Below are 13,790 nucleotides of genomic sequence, written 5' to 3'. Positions count from 1 at the left end.
TGTCAACTTTCAAGTATCATATTTCACCGCAGCTATGCAGTTGGACGATAACAGCATGATGGTTCCACGGCGAAGCCCCGAATGACATCACTCAAGGCGATGAAGAGTTTTGCTTCTTCCATTGTTTGCTTTCTAATTCTTTTTCGTTTTCTGTTATGCCCCTCAATGCCCATGATGACCTGTTCCCGAGGTGCAGAATCTCGGGTCTTCCCTAACTATACCAGCCGTACGCTCACCGAGATGTACGTACATAATCCAGCATAAGGCCCGCCCTCTTCAGCCAAGTGGACAGGCCCTCAAGCGGTTCAATCGGGTGTAACCACTCCAAACTTAATCAGTAACTGTTGAAAGAGGTACGCCTTACTCATTGGGGATCACGCTTGCCTGGCGACTGATGTGATAAGCACTAAAAACCCCACGCGACAATGGCACCACGAATGGGTGTTGCGTATTCTGTGGCCTATACGCATTCACGCAAGTACCGATAAACTATGGAGCTTGCTTCTGGGAGGCAAATGAATAGTTCAAGTGACGCCTTTTTAGCCCGGTGCTACCCCACACTGCAGCAACGCAGTCTCAACAACCGATCTCACTCCCAGCCACCAAGGCGTGAGATCACTTTCCACCTCGAGGATGACCACTGATGGAAACCTAGGAGAATTAATCGACTTCTCATGAAGAATGAGCGAGCAAGGATATACGCATACATACTTTCATTGTTGAAAAAAAAAAAAAAAAAAAAAAAAAAAAAAAGCAACAAACCCGATCACTGAGCATCAAGCAGCTGGTCATCACGGGCCTCCAAGCAAGCATCGGTCATCTTATCGATTGCATCCGCCCGCTCCGTGTCTGCGACCCAACCTCTGTCCACCAATCTGGCCAAGGCATCCCCCACCCAGTGCTGGCAGTTCCACTCCAAATCCAGATACCCATTGCGCACCGGCGTTCGTGCCACCGTCTCCCGAATATCATCTTCCTCAACGGAGACCGACAAATCCGTCACCGGCACCGCACGCACCAAATCCCCAAGTTCCATCGGATCAGCCCCAGGGTATTCCACATATCTGTAGAGACCTTGTGTGCCTAGAATATGTAGGATACTGCGTTTTTGTGATGCGAATTGCACGTATAGAGCCGTGTGTCGGTATTCGCTGTAATCGAGGGGATCGCCTCTGTAGACGAGGATAAAGAGTCTGTGAGACATGCTCCCAGTAATTATCTGTTGGTATTCTGGAAAGTTCTGAACTAGACAATAAAAAATCCCCCAAGAAACGGGGATAGCAATGGTAAATGATGATCAAGTGTGGAGGGGCAATTAATGCGGTGGTCGCGTTAAAGAGATACGCCGACCGACCGGGAAGAAGACACGCTAATCGTTATTGGGAAGTTGTGGATGGTGGGTTGGTACTGGTTCTGCCTGCCGAAATTTGTGTGTGCCTGAGCGCATCCAAGTCACACAACCAATCAGTATGCAAGATTTCAAAAGTATTCAACATGAACTAGTAGTAGTACATAGAGGAAAGTAGCATTGTTTTATATTTGGATAGGTATGATATGTGGCTTGCTTTTGCATTTACAGTGACAACTGAAGGTTGCCTTGGAAGCTTCTGAAGGTTCCGGAAAAGTAAGCATATCCTTCACATGCTACTAACTATCAGCCTTATACTTTGATCATCAAACTACTAACCATTGAACCATTAAGTTTCCAATTTGACAATGAGCTATTAATAGTAATTGCCGTTAGCCAAGTCTTGAATAATAAACCCTTGTATATTCTAGTAGGTATACAAGCACGCACAACTTTAACCGTTTCAATCAACGCAAAACGCTACGAAATTATAACATACGATCTAAAACAAGATCTTCAAGCTAAGCAGTACCCCACTAGATAGCAGAGATTTTACTTGGATCTTCACAAAGATCAGCACTTAATCTGGGCACATGCATTAGAAGTGAAGAACAAGCAAACGTCAGGTCAAATTCCTGCGGTGTTAAGATACTCCGTTGCCATACCATCATTATTATCCTCGTCATTGATGGGGACAAAAGAAGCTCAATCCCAACAATAACTGGTACAGCTACAGGAGATATCACTTCAAGCTACTACCACTCAGTCTCAACGTGATCCTCCTCAGCGTTCAAGGCTCTAAGCTTCGCACTTATTTCTTCCCGGTCGAGCCACCGTTTCTGCTGGGAGGGGTATAGGTCGAACCACCACTTCCGTTGTTGTAGTAGGTGCTTCCATTGGGGTTGGAGTAGTAGTAAGATCCGTTGCTGAGAGGAAGGCATTAGATGGGTTTCGGCTTGCTCTAGTAGAAGTATAGGTAAAGTATTGAGATGGATGACAGACCTGTTCGAATAGTGGTAAGAGTTCGAGTTAGAGCTACTGGATCCGTAGTCGCGGGAGCACCAGTGGTTTCCCTTTCGATTAGGTTGATTTGTTAGTCGTTGTTGTTGAGGGGGGATTTGTGGCATGGAACTTACCTGGTTGTTGGTGCCGGAGCCCTTGTAGCTGAAGTCCTTTCCGGAGCTGGACATGGTTGTTGTTCGTTGTTTGTGATTGTTTGATGGAGAGAAGATATCAGATGGTCAAGAAAGTGGGGTTTGGATGAAGAGTTGGAAGTTGGATAGAGGGGAGTGAGAAGGGTGGAAGTATATTAAATAGAGAAATCTAAAATGGAAGGTGGGGCACGGCATCAGCCGGCAACGGATCTTGGTTCCATGTCGTGAATATGGAACTTTCCTTATTCCATTCACTATATCTATATTGGTGATTTGACTGGTATTATTTGACAAAGATTGGGATATTGGTTACACGCATGTAGAATAGTAGATAGTAGACCTGTCACGTGTCGAGGAGTTGAATGATTGATGTACTAGTTATCGAATTTGCTGTGACTGAGTGGATAAGATCTTTAGTCATCATTGACTTCTAGATCTCCTTCTGTTTCAAATGAGTCTAGGCCATTGGCTGCGATATGATGGAGATACTATAATCGATACTAGGACTAAGTACTAAGAGTTGGTCCGGTTGGAAAGCAGTCTACCCAATTAGGAAGGCACTTCTGGGGTTATGCATTCTGCACAAGCTCTTACGTCAGCATGTCACCTTCCGTTCACATTCCCAATACGGAATAGTCCCACTCAAAGGGAAGTATGGCGACAGGTGGGATCTCTGCCTTATCCCAGCCTAGATCCTGTACCTGACAGCTTCAGAGTAACGGTATCGGACCCCGAGGTCCCTGCATTGGCTGCATTGCTAATAGAGCTTAATGACACGAACTCGCTTCAATTGATAAGGCTGTAGTTATCACACTACATTTGCAGAAACCTTCTTGCCACGTCTGGCAAGGAAGTAAGGTATATAAAAGCCCGTCCCTGTATGGGGAAGAAGATAATCTCCTATGTCTAGCTAATGCGTTGCTCATCGTGCAGAAAATTGGTGCTCAGAGGTGGTATGTCACATCATTCATAGCTGACGTTTTCAGAACATCGCTGTCCGAGACGAAGAGACACTCCCACTTACAAAGGCAGTGAGGTATTTCACCAACGTGTCTTGTACACAGCGCCTAAGTCCTCTTCAATCTTTTAGTACTACAAAATAAGGTGTGGCGCTACTCTGCTGCCTATACGGATCACGTGTCTCTTCTCAACCTCATATCTTCCAAAAAGCATCAAAGTTCTGACGGTCTACATTCATCACGGCAACCGAGCTACCATGATTAGGTTGTCCCTAGCATCTGATTTGTGTTTCTAGGCATCTGTCTAATTTTCAGTTTACAACTTTGCTTGGAATGGCACTTACCAGTCAATGGCTGTGTCTGAGTCCTATTTGACCATGTCTCTATCGCGATCGCTCAAGCACTATTTCCGGAAAAGGCAAGCCAAGTCATCCTTCATCTCCCTTAATAAATCTGCAACTAACTTCAAAGGCCATATGAGATCCATTAAAGTGTTTTTGGGTCTCTCTTCCTCATTTGCCCCATACTGCCGATCCTTGGGTTAATGCTAAGAGCCTTCCAACATGCCATCCACGAACCGACGCTTCCCCCCGACGCTCCCAAGTTCTTTCTTGATTGGGCTGTTCATAAGAGTGATCAGTTTGAGGCATTCAAATAAACGATACATGTCCGCCATGCATACAAGCTTTTACAAAGTTATGATCGACAGAGCAAAAGCACTTACACAGCCGAGCTGCGATATCTCACTAGTGATCTTCGGATCTTCAGATCGACAGCACAACTTCAGAATACCTTCTACAATCTACTAGATGTATGAATATATATTTTCAGCATCGCGCGCGCATTTATTTCTTCCACTCAAAGTAGGTACAATCACTCAAAATCATCAATAGAAGCCGAATTAACAACTCAACAAGATAAGATCAATCCGGATAGCTCATCACTCATTTTTCATTCATCCCCAGGGTTTGTCGTCGAGACAAAGATATTGAAGCGACCGATATCTCATGCTAGAGATGTTTTTAGACGTACTTGACAGTGACGCTGTCGCCAGAGACGGAGGTCTCGGTGAGGACGGTGCCGTCCTGCTCGATGTCCATGATGGTGGCGTCAGAGGGACCGACAGTGGAGCCGTCGCTGGTGGCCTCAGCGTTGGTGAAGGTAACGGAGCCGAAGTCAGCGAAAGCAACAAGGGAGTCACCAGACTCGAAGTCCTCAACAATCCACTCGGCGTTGGTCTCGCAAAGGTCACCCTCGACGTTGCCGCTGAAGGTGTGGCTGACGGACTGACCAGTGGTCAGGTTCTCAACGGTGGCGCTACCGCTGCTCTTGCTGGTGGCCTCGACAGTGACCTTGATCTGGTCACCCTCGGAGATGGAGAGGCTGTCAAAGTCGTAGGCGTAGTCGGGGTACCACTCGTACCAGGCCTCGTAGGAAGTCTGGCCATCCTCGTAGCAGAAGTCGACACCAGTCTGGAGAATAGCGGTCTCGCAAGTGTCACCGTCGATACCAACCCAAGCGGAGGCACAGTACTCCTCGGACTGTCTCTTGTTCTTCCAGTAGCCGTAGCCACCACCGTAGCCACCACCGTAGCCACCACCGTAGCCACCACCGTAGCCACCACCGTAGCCACCACCGTAGCCACCACCGTAGCCGCTAGAGCCAGCAGAGACACTGGGGACAGTGAACTCGCCAGTGACCTTGGTGTAGTCATCGCCGATCAGAACGGCACCAGCCCAGTTGGAGCTGTACTCCTCGTTAGAGGTGCCGTTCAGCTTGAGGATCTCCTTGTCGGAACCGGGGATGTAGGGAGGGTTGCTGTGGCGCTTGGCAGCGGCGCGGGCCTCCTTGCGAGCACGGCGCTTCTCAGTGAGAGGAGCAGCCAGAGCGGCAGTGGCGAAGAGGGAGCCGGTAAGGATAGCAGAGAACTTCATTTTGACGTTTGGAGGGTTGGTTTCTTCGAAAAGATGAAGAGCTAACTTATTGACAAGGTCGGTGGTGGAAGAGTGAGGTGATCGAACCAGGCGATGCTTGAGAGACTTGCGATGCTGGATGAAGAAGAAAAGCAACCAGAGCAGCGGAACTCAGGCTTCTATTTATGCTCGAGCTTTCTGCAGATGAAGCTGTTGTTTTTTCTATTTTTCCTCTTCCATGCTCTTCCGATAGCATGCAATCCGCCGACGATGACACCACTGCTCCTCCTCGTCCGACGGAGTTTAATCTCCAGGTCCGCCAACTAAAGTTGACTAAAACCGGGGATGCAGAGTCGTTCACCGTCGGGGCAGCAGCAGCCATAGCTGCAGAAAAGAGACGGTCCCCGCCCAAAGATATGGGGGAAACGATTGTGGACTGCAAAAGGTCGAGCGAGAGTGGAGCATCATACTATCCGTCCAGCATGGCCCGCACGAGTTGGCATTTCTCTACGCAAAGAGACATTCTGGTTGGAGCGCAATTCCTTGCAAGCCAAGATTGTGTTGCATTAGTGATCATCTCCTCTTCCTTCGTCCAGGCCGCAAAGGACCCCCCAGCAAGCCATATTCGCCTTTCTTTTCCCCTCTCATTGTTGGATCCCGTTTCTACCTAGTAAGGTCCTCATTCAGGACCTTACCTAACGGGCACGGCTAGCCAGCCAGCCGGCAAGCCAACCCGCGGACTAAACACGGATACTTCGGATAGAACGAAACTCTCCCTAGCAGCTGCGGACGAACATGCAATAGTACGACAGCCACCCGATCCAGGAGCGAATTGAAGTCAACCAGACATCGTTCCACCAGTGGAGAGGGGAGGGGGAAGAGAAGAGAGAGGGGGGGACGGAAGTCCGACGGCTTGGCCCAGCGCCGGGAGCAGCGGCAACTAACTAGGTTACTCGGGCTTATCTTACGGCAGGGCTTAAGGGAGCTGGCTGGCGCTTTGGGCAGGTTTGGTATATTGGAGTGGAGGATTAGTGGGCGGATGGCGTTGCCCGAAGAGGCATGGGAAGGTGAAAAGGGAAGAGGCACCGGCGCAGGCACAACAAGCTTCACCCAAGCCTTGTGGGCGAATGATAAGCAATTAGGGAGGGGCGCGGGTTGGGATGGAAACTGGAAAGAGGATAGTACAGATGTTAGTAGTACCAAGAGAGGGGGAAAGGTGTGCGGGGAAAGTCATCAATTGGCTAGCAGGGGTTTGATAAGGGAGGATTGGAGAGGAATAATGCTAGGTAACTACTATCTCGTAGAATGCTGCTGGATAGCTGGCTAACTGGCTAGCTAACAACAAGACTGAGTACGAACAAAAGTAGACTAGATAAATCGAGGGGCTTGAGCCGGCGTGTCTTGGCCGAAATCGGATGTAACCTTTTTCAGCCAGTCTATTGACAGTTTTGTTGAAAGTCTGCACTGCACGGGCAGTGGAGATCAGGTGAAATGAATCATGACGGACGAGGCGCGAGGGGAATCCGATTCGGGGCACAGCACCAACAGCGATGGAGAGTTTAGTGTATAGAGAAATAGATTAAAAGCGGGAGTCTAATTCTGCAGAGATAAAGCCCGGTTACAAGGCACAGTAACCAATTAGATACGATAGAGCTAAACAGTCAGACAATGCCGCCACAAAAGGATTGTTTGGTGTGGGGGGGTTTCTTTAATAATCCATCCAATTATAACCAACGGGCGGGATCCGTCCGGCTGATCCCTTCTTGATTGAGCTTAATCTCCTTGACGAATACTGTTGCCAATTCGCTTGTAAGTTATTAATTTTAATCAATTGTTTTTTATACTTATCCGCTTCGGCGAATTTATCTCCGGGTTTTTTGCTTCTACTATTTGCAGCTGATTTCTGCAGGCACCCAACTTTACCTTACCCAGTCTTACGAATTGATTGGTTTGATATCTATCCTGAATAAAATCGTAGTAGTAGTATCTTGTATCTTCTATCTGTTTCTTGCTGATCCTAATTCTTCCTTCACTTTATAACAATCCATTCATGTTGTTCATTCCGGTCTCTCTAAACTTAGCTCCGAGCGAGTTAGCTCCAGCTTTCAGCTTCCAGCTCGGGAATTGACTTTCCCTTTCTAGGAGCTTCTCCGGATTTAGCAGAGTACTAGACTCATAGTAGGCAGCACAAGACAAGAATCTATCCATATGGAGTAGTACCCACTACAATAGCAAACAAGTCCAGTTAACTCCTCCTTATCAAACCTCCGATATGACCGATAAAAATCATTATGCAAAGATAAGTTGTGTGGCAACTACGCAGGATCCCTCTGAACAATCAGAAGATACTAGTTAACTCCGTAGGGTACCGGCGAAATCCTTCCTACGAACTAGCTAGCTAGCTAGCTAGCCAGCCAACTAAGCGGAAGGTCGGAAAACCCGCTTAAGCCCCCTGACTTAATCCCTCAATTCATGCCCTTTTCCAACATCATAATTATACTCATCGTCCAGTCATAATCCTGGAACCTACCTACCTCATCGGAGATGCAAGGTACATACCACAGATACAGACATACAGGTTATGGTAGGGGTTGGGTTGGTTATACGCGGTATACGCCGGATATGCATGATTTTATTATCTCTACCGAGCATTAATAGAATAAAGTGGTTTCTTACTTTCTTCGATTAATGCTATTCTTGCTATGCAAGGATAATAATGATAGTAATAATGACAAGGGTCATAGTCATGACCCTGATCCAAACTACCCTATCATTCAATCTAGACACAACACGACTGAGCTGATTTCTGCAGCTTGGCCAGGGAAACACCCTCCCCCCTGGGGTGAGCGCTATGACATAGGAGTTTAGTATGTACTATACTATTATAGTAATAGTCAACTCAATTCATCTAAACAATTTCCCTTTCTAGCCGAGATTGTTCTCTATCCGGATATCCCACCCGGACTTTTCTTCTACGTAAGGATACTATGATATAGGTAAACATCTGCACACTATACTACTCAGTAATAGAATACTCCACCGGTCCTCCAACTCAATCCCCCCTTCACAAGTCCGAATTAATCTCCAACCATGCGGACGATATCATGCGAGATGCACGTGTTTATCTCAAAACTTTCCATTCTGAACCCTGATAATGTCTGCACGGGATTCCGTGGGGACTCCGTGACACTTCCACAATGATTGTCTGAAGAAAGAGATAGCGGAGAGTACTCGGGGAAATTTTTCCCATGGTGCTGTTCTGCAGCATGTGATGGACTGGAATTATGTTCTGGATTTTGATTTTGTACTATGTATGTATGTAGTGGTGGAATGGTCTAGAGTGTTGCTGGTGGGATTTTGGATGTGTTTCTTGGTTGGTGAGGAGGGAGTGGGTGGGTGGGTGGCTGGTCGGGGCTTGAGGGTGTGAGTGGTGAGGGTATATACTTGTTTCTTTGGCGTGTGTGTTTGAGGGATGTATTTTGATTTACAGTGGTGGTGGTGAAGGTGTCTCGTGGTAGTCGTGGGGGTGAATGTGTTGTTTGGTTGCGATAGTGGTTAAGTAAGTAGTGATGATTGTTATAGTTCGGGTCGGTCTACTAAAGAAAGGTGAGTAATTGAGGTGTTGGATCCCCGGTAGGTGCGTTTGCATTCTTTGCTTTTTATTAGCATCTATCATTGTGGTTATTTACTTCAATCTCTCATGGCTATATTACATGATGTTAAAGTTATAAGTGAGTTGAGACTGGAGTTATCACCAAAGTGTGCCTTTTAGGAAAGATAAGTCCAATCCGTTCACTATTAAGTACCACTACATTGTTGAAATTTAACCAGAACAATCAAAGAATACTCTGCATCGATATTGATGAGGTCGTGAAAAGATCATCAAGATCGACATGATCGACAACTAAATCGTGGCGTTATTAGCTGTCGCCATGGCGGAAGAAGTCGCGATCAGCCATCCGCCATCCGCCATCAGCCATCATCAGCCACCCGATAAGCCTGTATACACATCTACATTAATCGTAGACTCTACACTTCACTACATTTCACTCCTGGTATATAAAAAAAAAACCATCACTCCAATTCTAGTCTATATAAACCGCTTAACCACTGTAGTCAATGACAACAGCCAACCGAACAGGTCCAGCAGAGAGGTTTCCGCCAATACCACCCACATCAGTCTCAGCAGAAGTATAAGCATTGTCAACCTCGGCGGCATCAGCCGTCATGCTGGAGCAAGTGGAGCCCAGAGCATCACAGATCTGCATACCCTGGACGCTCATATCATTGTCCTGAGCCTGGATAGCACTAACATCAAATCCAGACCAATCGTCGTTGGCAGTGGACCCGAAGTCGAATTCACCCCAGGTGCAAGCATATCCGCCGCTGCTACCAGTGGGGAGGGAAGAGCCCTGGGCAGCACCGAATGCACCCTGAGTGTCCTCATCAAAGGCAACGTACTTGGTGTCACCGGGGGACAAGGTGAAGGACAGGGCAGAGTATCCGTACCAGCCGTCCATCTTTCCATCGGGGCCGTACTTGTTCCAGAAGACAACGGTCCAGTCCTCGGTGTTCTGGCCCGTCACTTGCATGACGTACTTGTAGTTGGAGGCCTCGGAGGCAGACACCTCGACCATGTTGCTGCCCCAGGGGTTGCCGACGTTGCCGATGTAGGTGTCGCCGCTGCCGTAGGCGGAGGTCTCGGAGCCGAAGCCAGAGGTGGAGTAGTCGCCGTCACTGGGGGTGGAGGTCCAGTCGCTGGAGCTGGCGCTGCTGGTGGAGCTGGAGCTGGAGCTGGAGGAGGGGGCGGAGATGGAGACCGAGGCAGAGGCCGAGATGTCGATCTGGCGACGGGAGTGGCCTTGGACCTTGGTGGGGGTCGGCTGGCTGAGGGCGCTGGGGAGAGCAGCTGCCAGCAGCAGGAAGGGGGTGGTGAAGTACATCTTTCTTGTTATTTTAAGAGAGTGTATGTAGAGAGTGTGTGTGTCGTGTCGAGCGAGTGTGTATAACGATAGTGTGAATGTAAGGAATGGATGTCGTATACCTATCGAAAGAGTACGACGGAGTCTTGGTATGTAAAGACTGTGTGGTAGTTGGGAATCACAATTTCCTGAGTGTCCAGAGAGGAGGATATGGAAGAAGAAGACGCGGTCTATATACCTGTGCTGATGGGCGTGCCATGGCTGTCTCTCTTCTGGAACTGAAATAATGGATGTGTCCAGAACAGGGAGGGGATGGGGTGCGTCAGCCTGAATGCCATGGATTGAGGTAGTGGAGGGTGGTTGACGCGGTGGAGGGTCTACAAGCCATTGTGGAAGTCAGAGCAAGCAAAGTAATCCCATTGGCTAAATATTGGCTTGGAATGAAGTTTGGAAGCATCCACTGCCATGAATCTGGACTGTGGTCGGTGGAGGAGTGGATTAGGGTTTCTTGGTGGGGGGGGAATAAGTTGTGACATGAGAAGAGTTGTTTGAAAACTCAGCCAAAGGTATCGGCTGTTTCATGTGTGTGTGACTGCCGTCGATTCATGCCTCAAAAAGAGGCTTGAGGCTGTTACTTCCATTGTATGTGTGTAAGGATTGGGCTATTTCAGTCTCAACGGCCACAAGGCTGATGCATGAGACTGTGTCTGTTCAGTTAGAAGCAAAGCGGGCGAAAGGATCACAGAAAACGCCAATCTAGAGTGGAGTGGACGACAAACTGCTCAGAAAACTGGGTTTCCTATAGCCTGGTGGAGCTGTTAGTACGCACTATTTTCGTTGACAGTGGTTTTGGCCAAGCGTATCTGTTTTCTGTCTGTCCAACTGGTCTTTGCTTCCCCCTTCTATCACTCACCTTCAACCATCGGTAACCTGCCTCTACACCCATTCAGCCCCTATTCACCCGCAACTTACCAGCAGCGCACAAAGCCCTCACAGCCAAGACAGGAATAAAGCCCACAAAAGATGAATTCACAAAAATAATCAATCCACGAATTGTCACCATCAACCATGGTTTTCCCTTTCTGGGCCAGGGGCTCGAACCCAATGCACGCAAGCAGTGGTTCCGCCCTCAGGCAAAGCAACAACGCTCATTGGGCGAAAATGTAACCGGTCCAGGGGAACATCCGCTCCGACCAATGGCAAAACATCGCCTACAAAATCCATGCACAGTCAGCGGTTATTGGGCGAAAGCGAACCGTGGGTCAAGAGCTTGGATTTCTCAAAGAGGGAAAGCAGCTGCTCCTTGGCGGGGCAGCACACGTTTTGAGGGCGTCGCCCTGTGCGCGGTGTTCCTGACGACCCAGCGTCCTGTTGCCGAGAATTCCATGGACGGTATCCTTCCAACGGGGTCAAAGAATTTTCTTTCACGAGGGTCTGTTGTTCTGCTTGTGGATGGGGAGGAAGTAGATCTGGACACTTTTAGTGTCGTCTGTTTATCCCAGAAAGAGCAGGTGGAACCAGCACACAACTTGTGCCAATGCATGGCATTTGTGCGGCAATTCTAATAGCTGCTGCTAACCTGCTTCAGCATCTCTCCACAGTATGTGTTTGTTTGATTGACATCCACGAATATTCAAACTGGATTGGACTTCGAGGCGAACCGATCCTGCTTGCGAGGCTCACATTTTGCAATTGAGTTTAGCCATGGAGTTTGTGGCCAAGATTGATGACCTGGCAGAAAACCTTGGGATGTGGCAAAGAATAAGCGGTGCGCGTTGGATGACACTAGGCTAGTGTCTTGCTTGTTGCGATCAATGTGACTAGCGTAACCTGGGCTGGGTGTCTAGACTCAGCGATTACGCAGTATACTGCACACTACTAGAGAGATGTCAGTATACTCATCACATACCCCAGGTGCAGTCGTCATGAGAGGGTGGAAACCTGATTCTCTGCCTCCCACACTATGGATATACAAGCTTAAACTTCCGCTGTGGCAAGATGAGCTTCAGCATGTTGCCTCATGTGGCAATCTGGAATGAGCTGTGCAGCTTGAATTGACTTTGGGTGTATGAGCAGAGCCGGTTGAGAGAATATGGTTCCGAGTGTGTCCGGTCGGGGCGTGTTTCAGTGGCCACTGCGAGGTTTAAGGCTGTTATTCAGCGGGTGAGATATTTATGGCGAGACTAGGCAGGAGTTAAAGGTCACTGATATCATGAATTGGGTGGTCACTGACGTCTTAGTCTAGTGTAAGACACATTCGCTTTCCTGAGGTGCCGGGGTTTTATACAGTGTCATATGCAGGTGAAAATTGCCCATGTCTTCTAGACTAGCGACCACATGATATCATGTGAACAGCCATAGTTGGTGTCACTGATCTACTGCTGATAGCAGCCAAGCATGTCATAGATGTCCTGTTGTCGACCGAGGTCTGATGCAGATGGAAATCAATCTGGCCAAGCCTCCGACAAAGCATACTAAGTAGCTTTGTTCTATTCCCGATCGCATCATTAACCAATTACTGCTCCACGATCTGCCTCCAACCGAACACACTCCAGCACCAAACCTACAACCACCCTACAACACAACCGCACCTAAATGAACCGCAACCCAATATGCATTTATTAACCCAGCTAACCCCAAAACCCAAAATACCCTGACAAACAAACCAGGCAGAAAGAATCCAGAACCAGAAAACTAACTCCTACCGCATTACTCCCTTTGCAAAAGCACCAACAACCCCATAACCCCCAACATAACCGTCTTCAACCACGGATGCTCCGACAGAAGAATCGTCACATACCCCACAAACGGAATATACCCAAACACGCTTCCCACGACATCGTCCCGATCGAGGTAATCCTGTCCGCGCGCATAGAGTTCCGTATCATCTGCAATGTTGTTGTCGCCTTTCGTGAGGAGCTTGGCTTCGGATCTGCATAATTCCACCATAATCGAATTAGCACACTGCGCTCACTCTCCAGGTCCCTTCCTTTCTGGAACATATAGTCCGAATGGAGGAATACACTCACCCCTCCCCAAACTGCCTCACCACTCTATGCACAATCGGAATATCCTTATCCTTGACCTGATACACCACGATTTCTCCAACGTTCAACGTCGGTTGCGTATTCCGGAGGAAGAGGAGATCTCCGCGCTGGAAAGCGGGCTCCATGGAGCCACTGAGGACGACTACTATCGGACTGGGGGAGTTCGTGAGGACCGAGAGACCTTTCCACATCTGTAGATTTTCCAGAATGTTAGTGTCTGTAAGCAATTGATCTTGCGATCGTGTATTTATTTTCCCCGATGGAAGTTTGTGATGGGAAGGAAGTATTGAAGGTATCGTACCATAAATGCAGTGCTCAGGACCAGCCCGAAGTTGAGCAGCTGGATGGCTGTTTGCCGTACATTTTGGATTCCGGATAGCATGGTTGCGTTGGGGGGTTGTGAGGGTTGGTGGTGACGTGCTTGTGCTTTGTATGTATGGATGGTCT

General features: G+C 48.2%; 7 protein-coding genes across 7 annotated transcripts; 2 read left to right on the top strand and 5 right to left on the bottom strand.

Moving 5' to 3' along the window:
* Positions 1 to 384: 384 nt before the first annotated feature.
* On the bottom strand, positions 385 to 1,291 carry BO87DRAFT_379691 (uncharacterized protein). Its single transcript, XM_025624113.1, has 2 exons — positions 763 to 1,291; positions 385 to 651 (listed from the first exon to the last, which is right to left on the bottom strand). The coding sequence occupies exon 1, from the start codon at positions 1,202 to 1,204 to the stop codon at positions 767 to 769; it is 438 nt and encodes a 145-aa protein (XP_025476064.1). The 5' UTR covers positions 1,205 to 1,291; the 3' UTR covers positions 385 to 651; positions 763 to 766.
* A 595-nt stretch (positions 1,292 to 1,886) lies between these two features.
* Positions 1,887 to 2,640, bottom strand: BO87DRAFT_379690 (uncharacterized protein). The gene is made up of 3 exons (XM_025624112.1): positions 2,485 to 2,640; positions 2,351 to 2,421; positions 1,887 to 2,274 (listed from the first exon to the last, which is right to left on the bottom strand). The coding sequence occupies exons 1-3, from the start codon at positions 2,536 to 2,538 to the stop codon at positions 2,160 to 2,162; spliced, it is 240 nt and encodes a 79-aa protein (XP_025476063.1). The 5' UTR covers positions 2,539 to 2,640; the 3' UTR covers positions 1,887 to 2,159.
* A 1,234-nt stretch (positions 2,641 to 3,874) lies between these two features.
* On the top strand, positions 3,875 to 4,452 carry BO87DRAFT_379689 (uncharacterized protein). Its single transcript, XM_025624111.1, has 2 exons — positions 3,875 to 4,324; positions 4,379 to 4,452. The coding sequence occupies exon 1, from the start codon at positions 4,025 to 4,027 to the stop codon at positions 4,268 to 4,270; it is 246 nt and encodes an 81-aa protein (XP_025476062.1). The 5' UTR covers positions 3,875 to 4,024; the 3' UTR covers positions 4,271 to 4,324; positions 4,379 to 4,452.
* BO87DRAFT_379688 (A4/G1 family peptidase) lies at positions 4,301 to 5,506 on the bottom strand. Its single transcript, XM_025624110.1, has one exon. It carries the CDS (start codon positions 5,393 to 5,395, stop codon positions 4,484 to 4,486), a length of 912 nt encoding a protein of 303 aa, XP_025476061.1. The 5' UTR covers positions 5,396 to 5,506; the 3' UTR covers positions 4,301 to 4,483.
* Positions 5,507 to 5,683: 177 nt separating this feature from the next.
* On the top strand, positions 5,684 to 6,212 carry BO87DRAFT_379687 (uncharacterized protein). The gene has a single exon (XM_025624109.1). It carries the CDS (start codon positions 5,857 to 5,859, stop codon positions 6,043 to 6,045), a length of 189 nt encoding a protein of 62 aa, XP_025476060.1. The 5' UTR covers positions 5,684 to 5,856; the 3' UTR covers positions 6,046 to 6,212.
* A 3,241-nt stretch (positions 6,213 to 9,453) lies between these two features.
* BO87DRAFT_379686 (putative allergen) lies at positions 9,454 to 10,487 on the bottom strand. Its single transcript, XM_025624108.1, has one exon. The coding sequence runs from the start codon at positions 10,315 to 10,317 to the stop codon at positions 9,478 to 9,480; it is 840 nt and encodes a 279-aa protein (XP_025476059.1). The 5' UTR covers positions 10,318 to 10,487; the 3' UTR covers positions 9,454 to 9,477.
* Positions 10,488 to 12,707: 2,220 nt separating this feature from the next.
* On the bottom strand, positions 12,708 to 13,776 carry sec11 (signal peptidase complex catalytic subunit SEC11). Its single transcript, XM_025624107.1, has 3 exons — positions 13,645 to 13,776; positions 13,326 to 13,534; positions 12,708 to 13,228 (listed from the first exon to the last, which is right to left on the bottom strand). The coding sequence occupies exons 1-3, from the start codon at positions 13,723 to 13,725 to the stop codon at positions 13,006 to 13,008; spliced, it is 513 nt and encodes a 170-aa protein (XP_025476058.1). The 5' UTR covers positions 13,726 to 13,776; the 3' UTR covers positions 12,708 to 13,005.
* Positions 13,777 to 13,790: the final 14 nt, after the last annotated feature.

The sequence above is a fragment of the Aspergillus neoniger genome (genome assembly GCF_003184625.1).
Source record: "Aspergillus neoniger CBS 115656 unplaced genomic scaffold BO87scaffold_35, whole genome shotgun sequence".
NCBI lineage: Eukaryota > Fungi > Ascomycota > Eurotiomycetes > Eurotiales > Aspergillaceae > Aspergillus > Aspergillus neoniger.
Note: the sequence above shows the minus strand (reverse complement) of the source record. Positions and strands in the feature narration are given on the sequence as shown.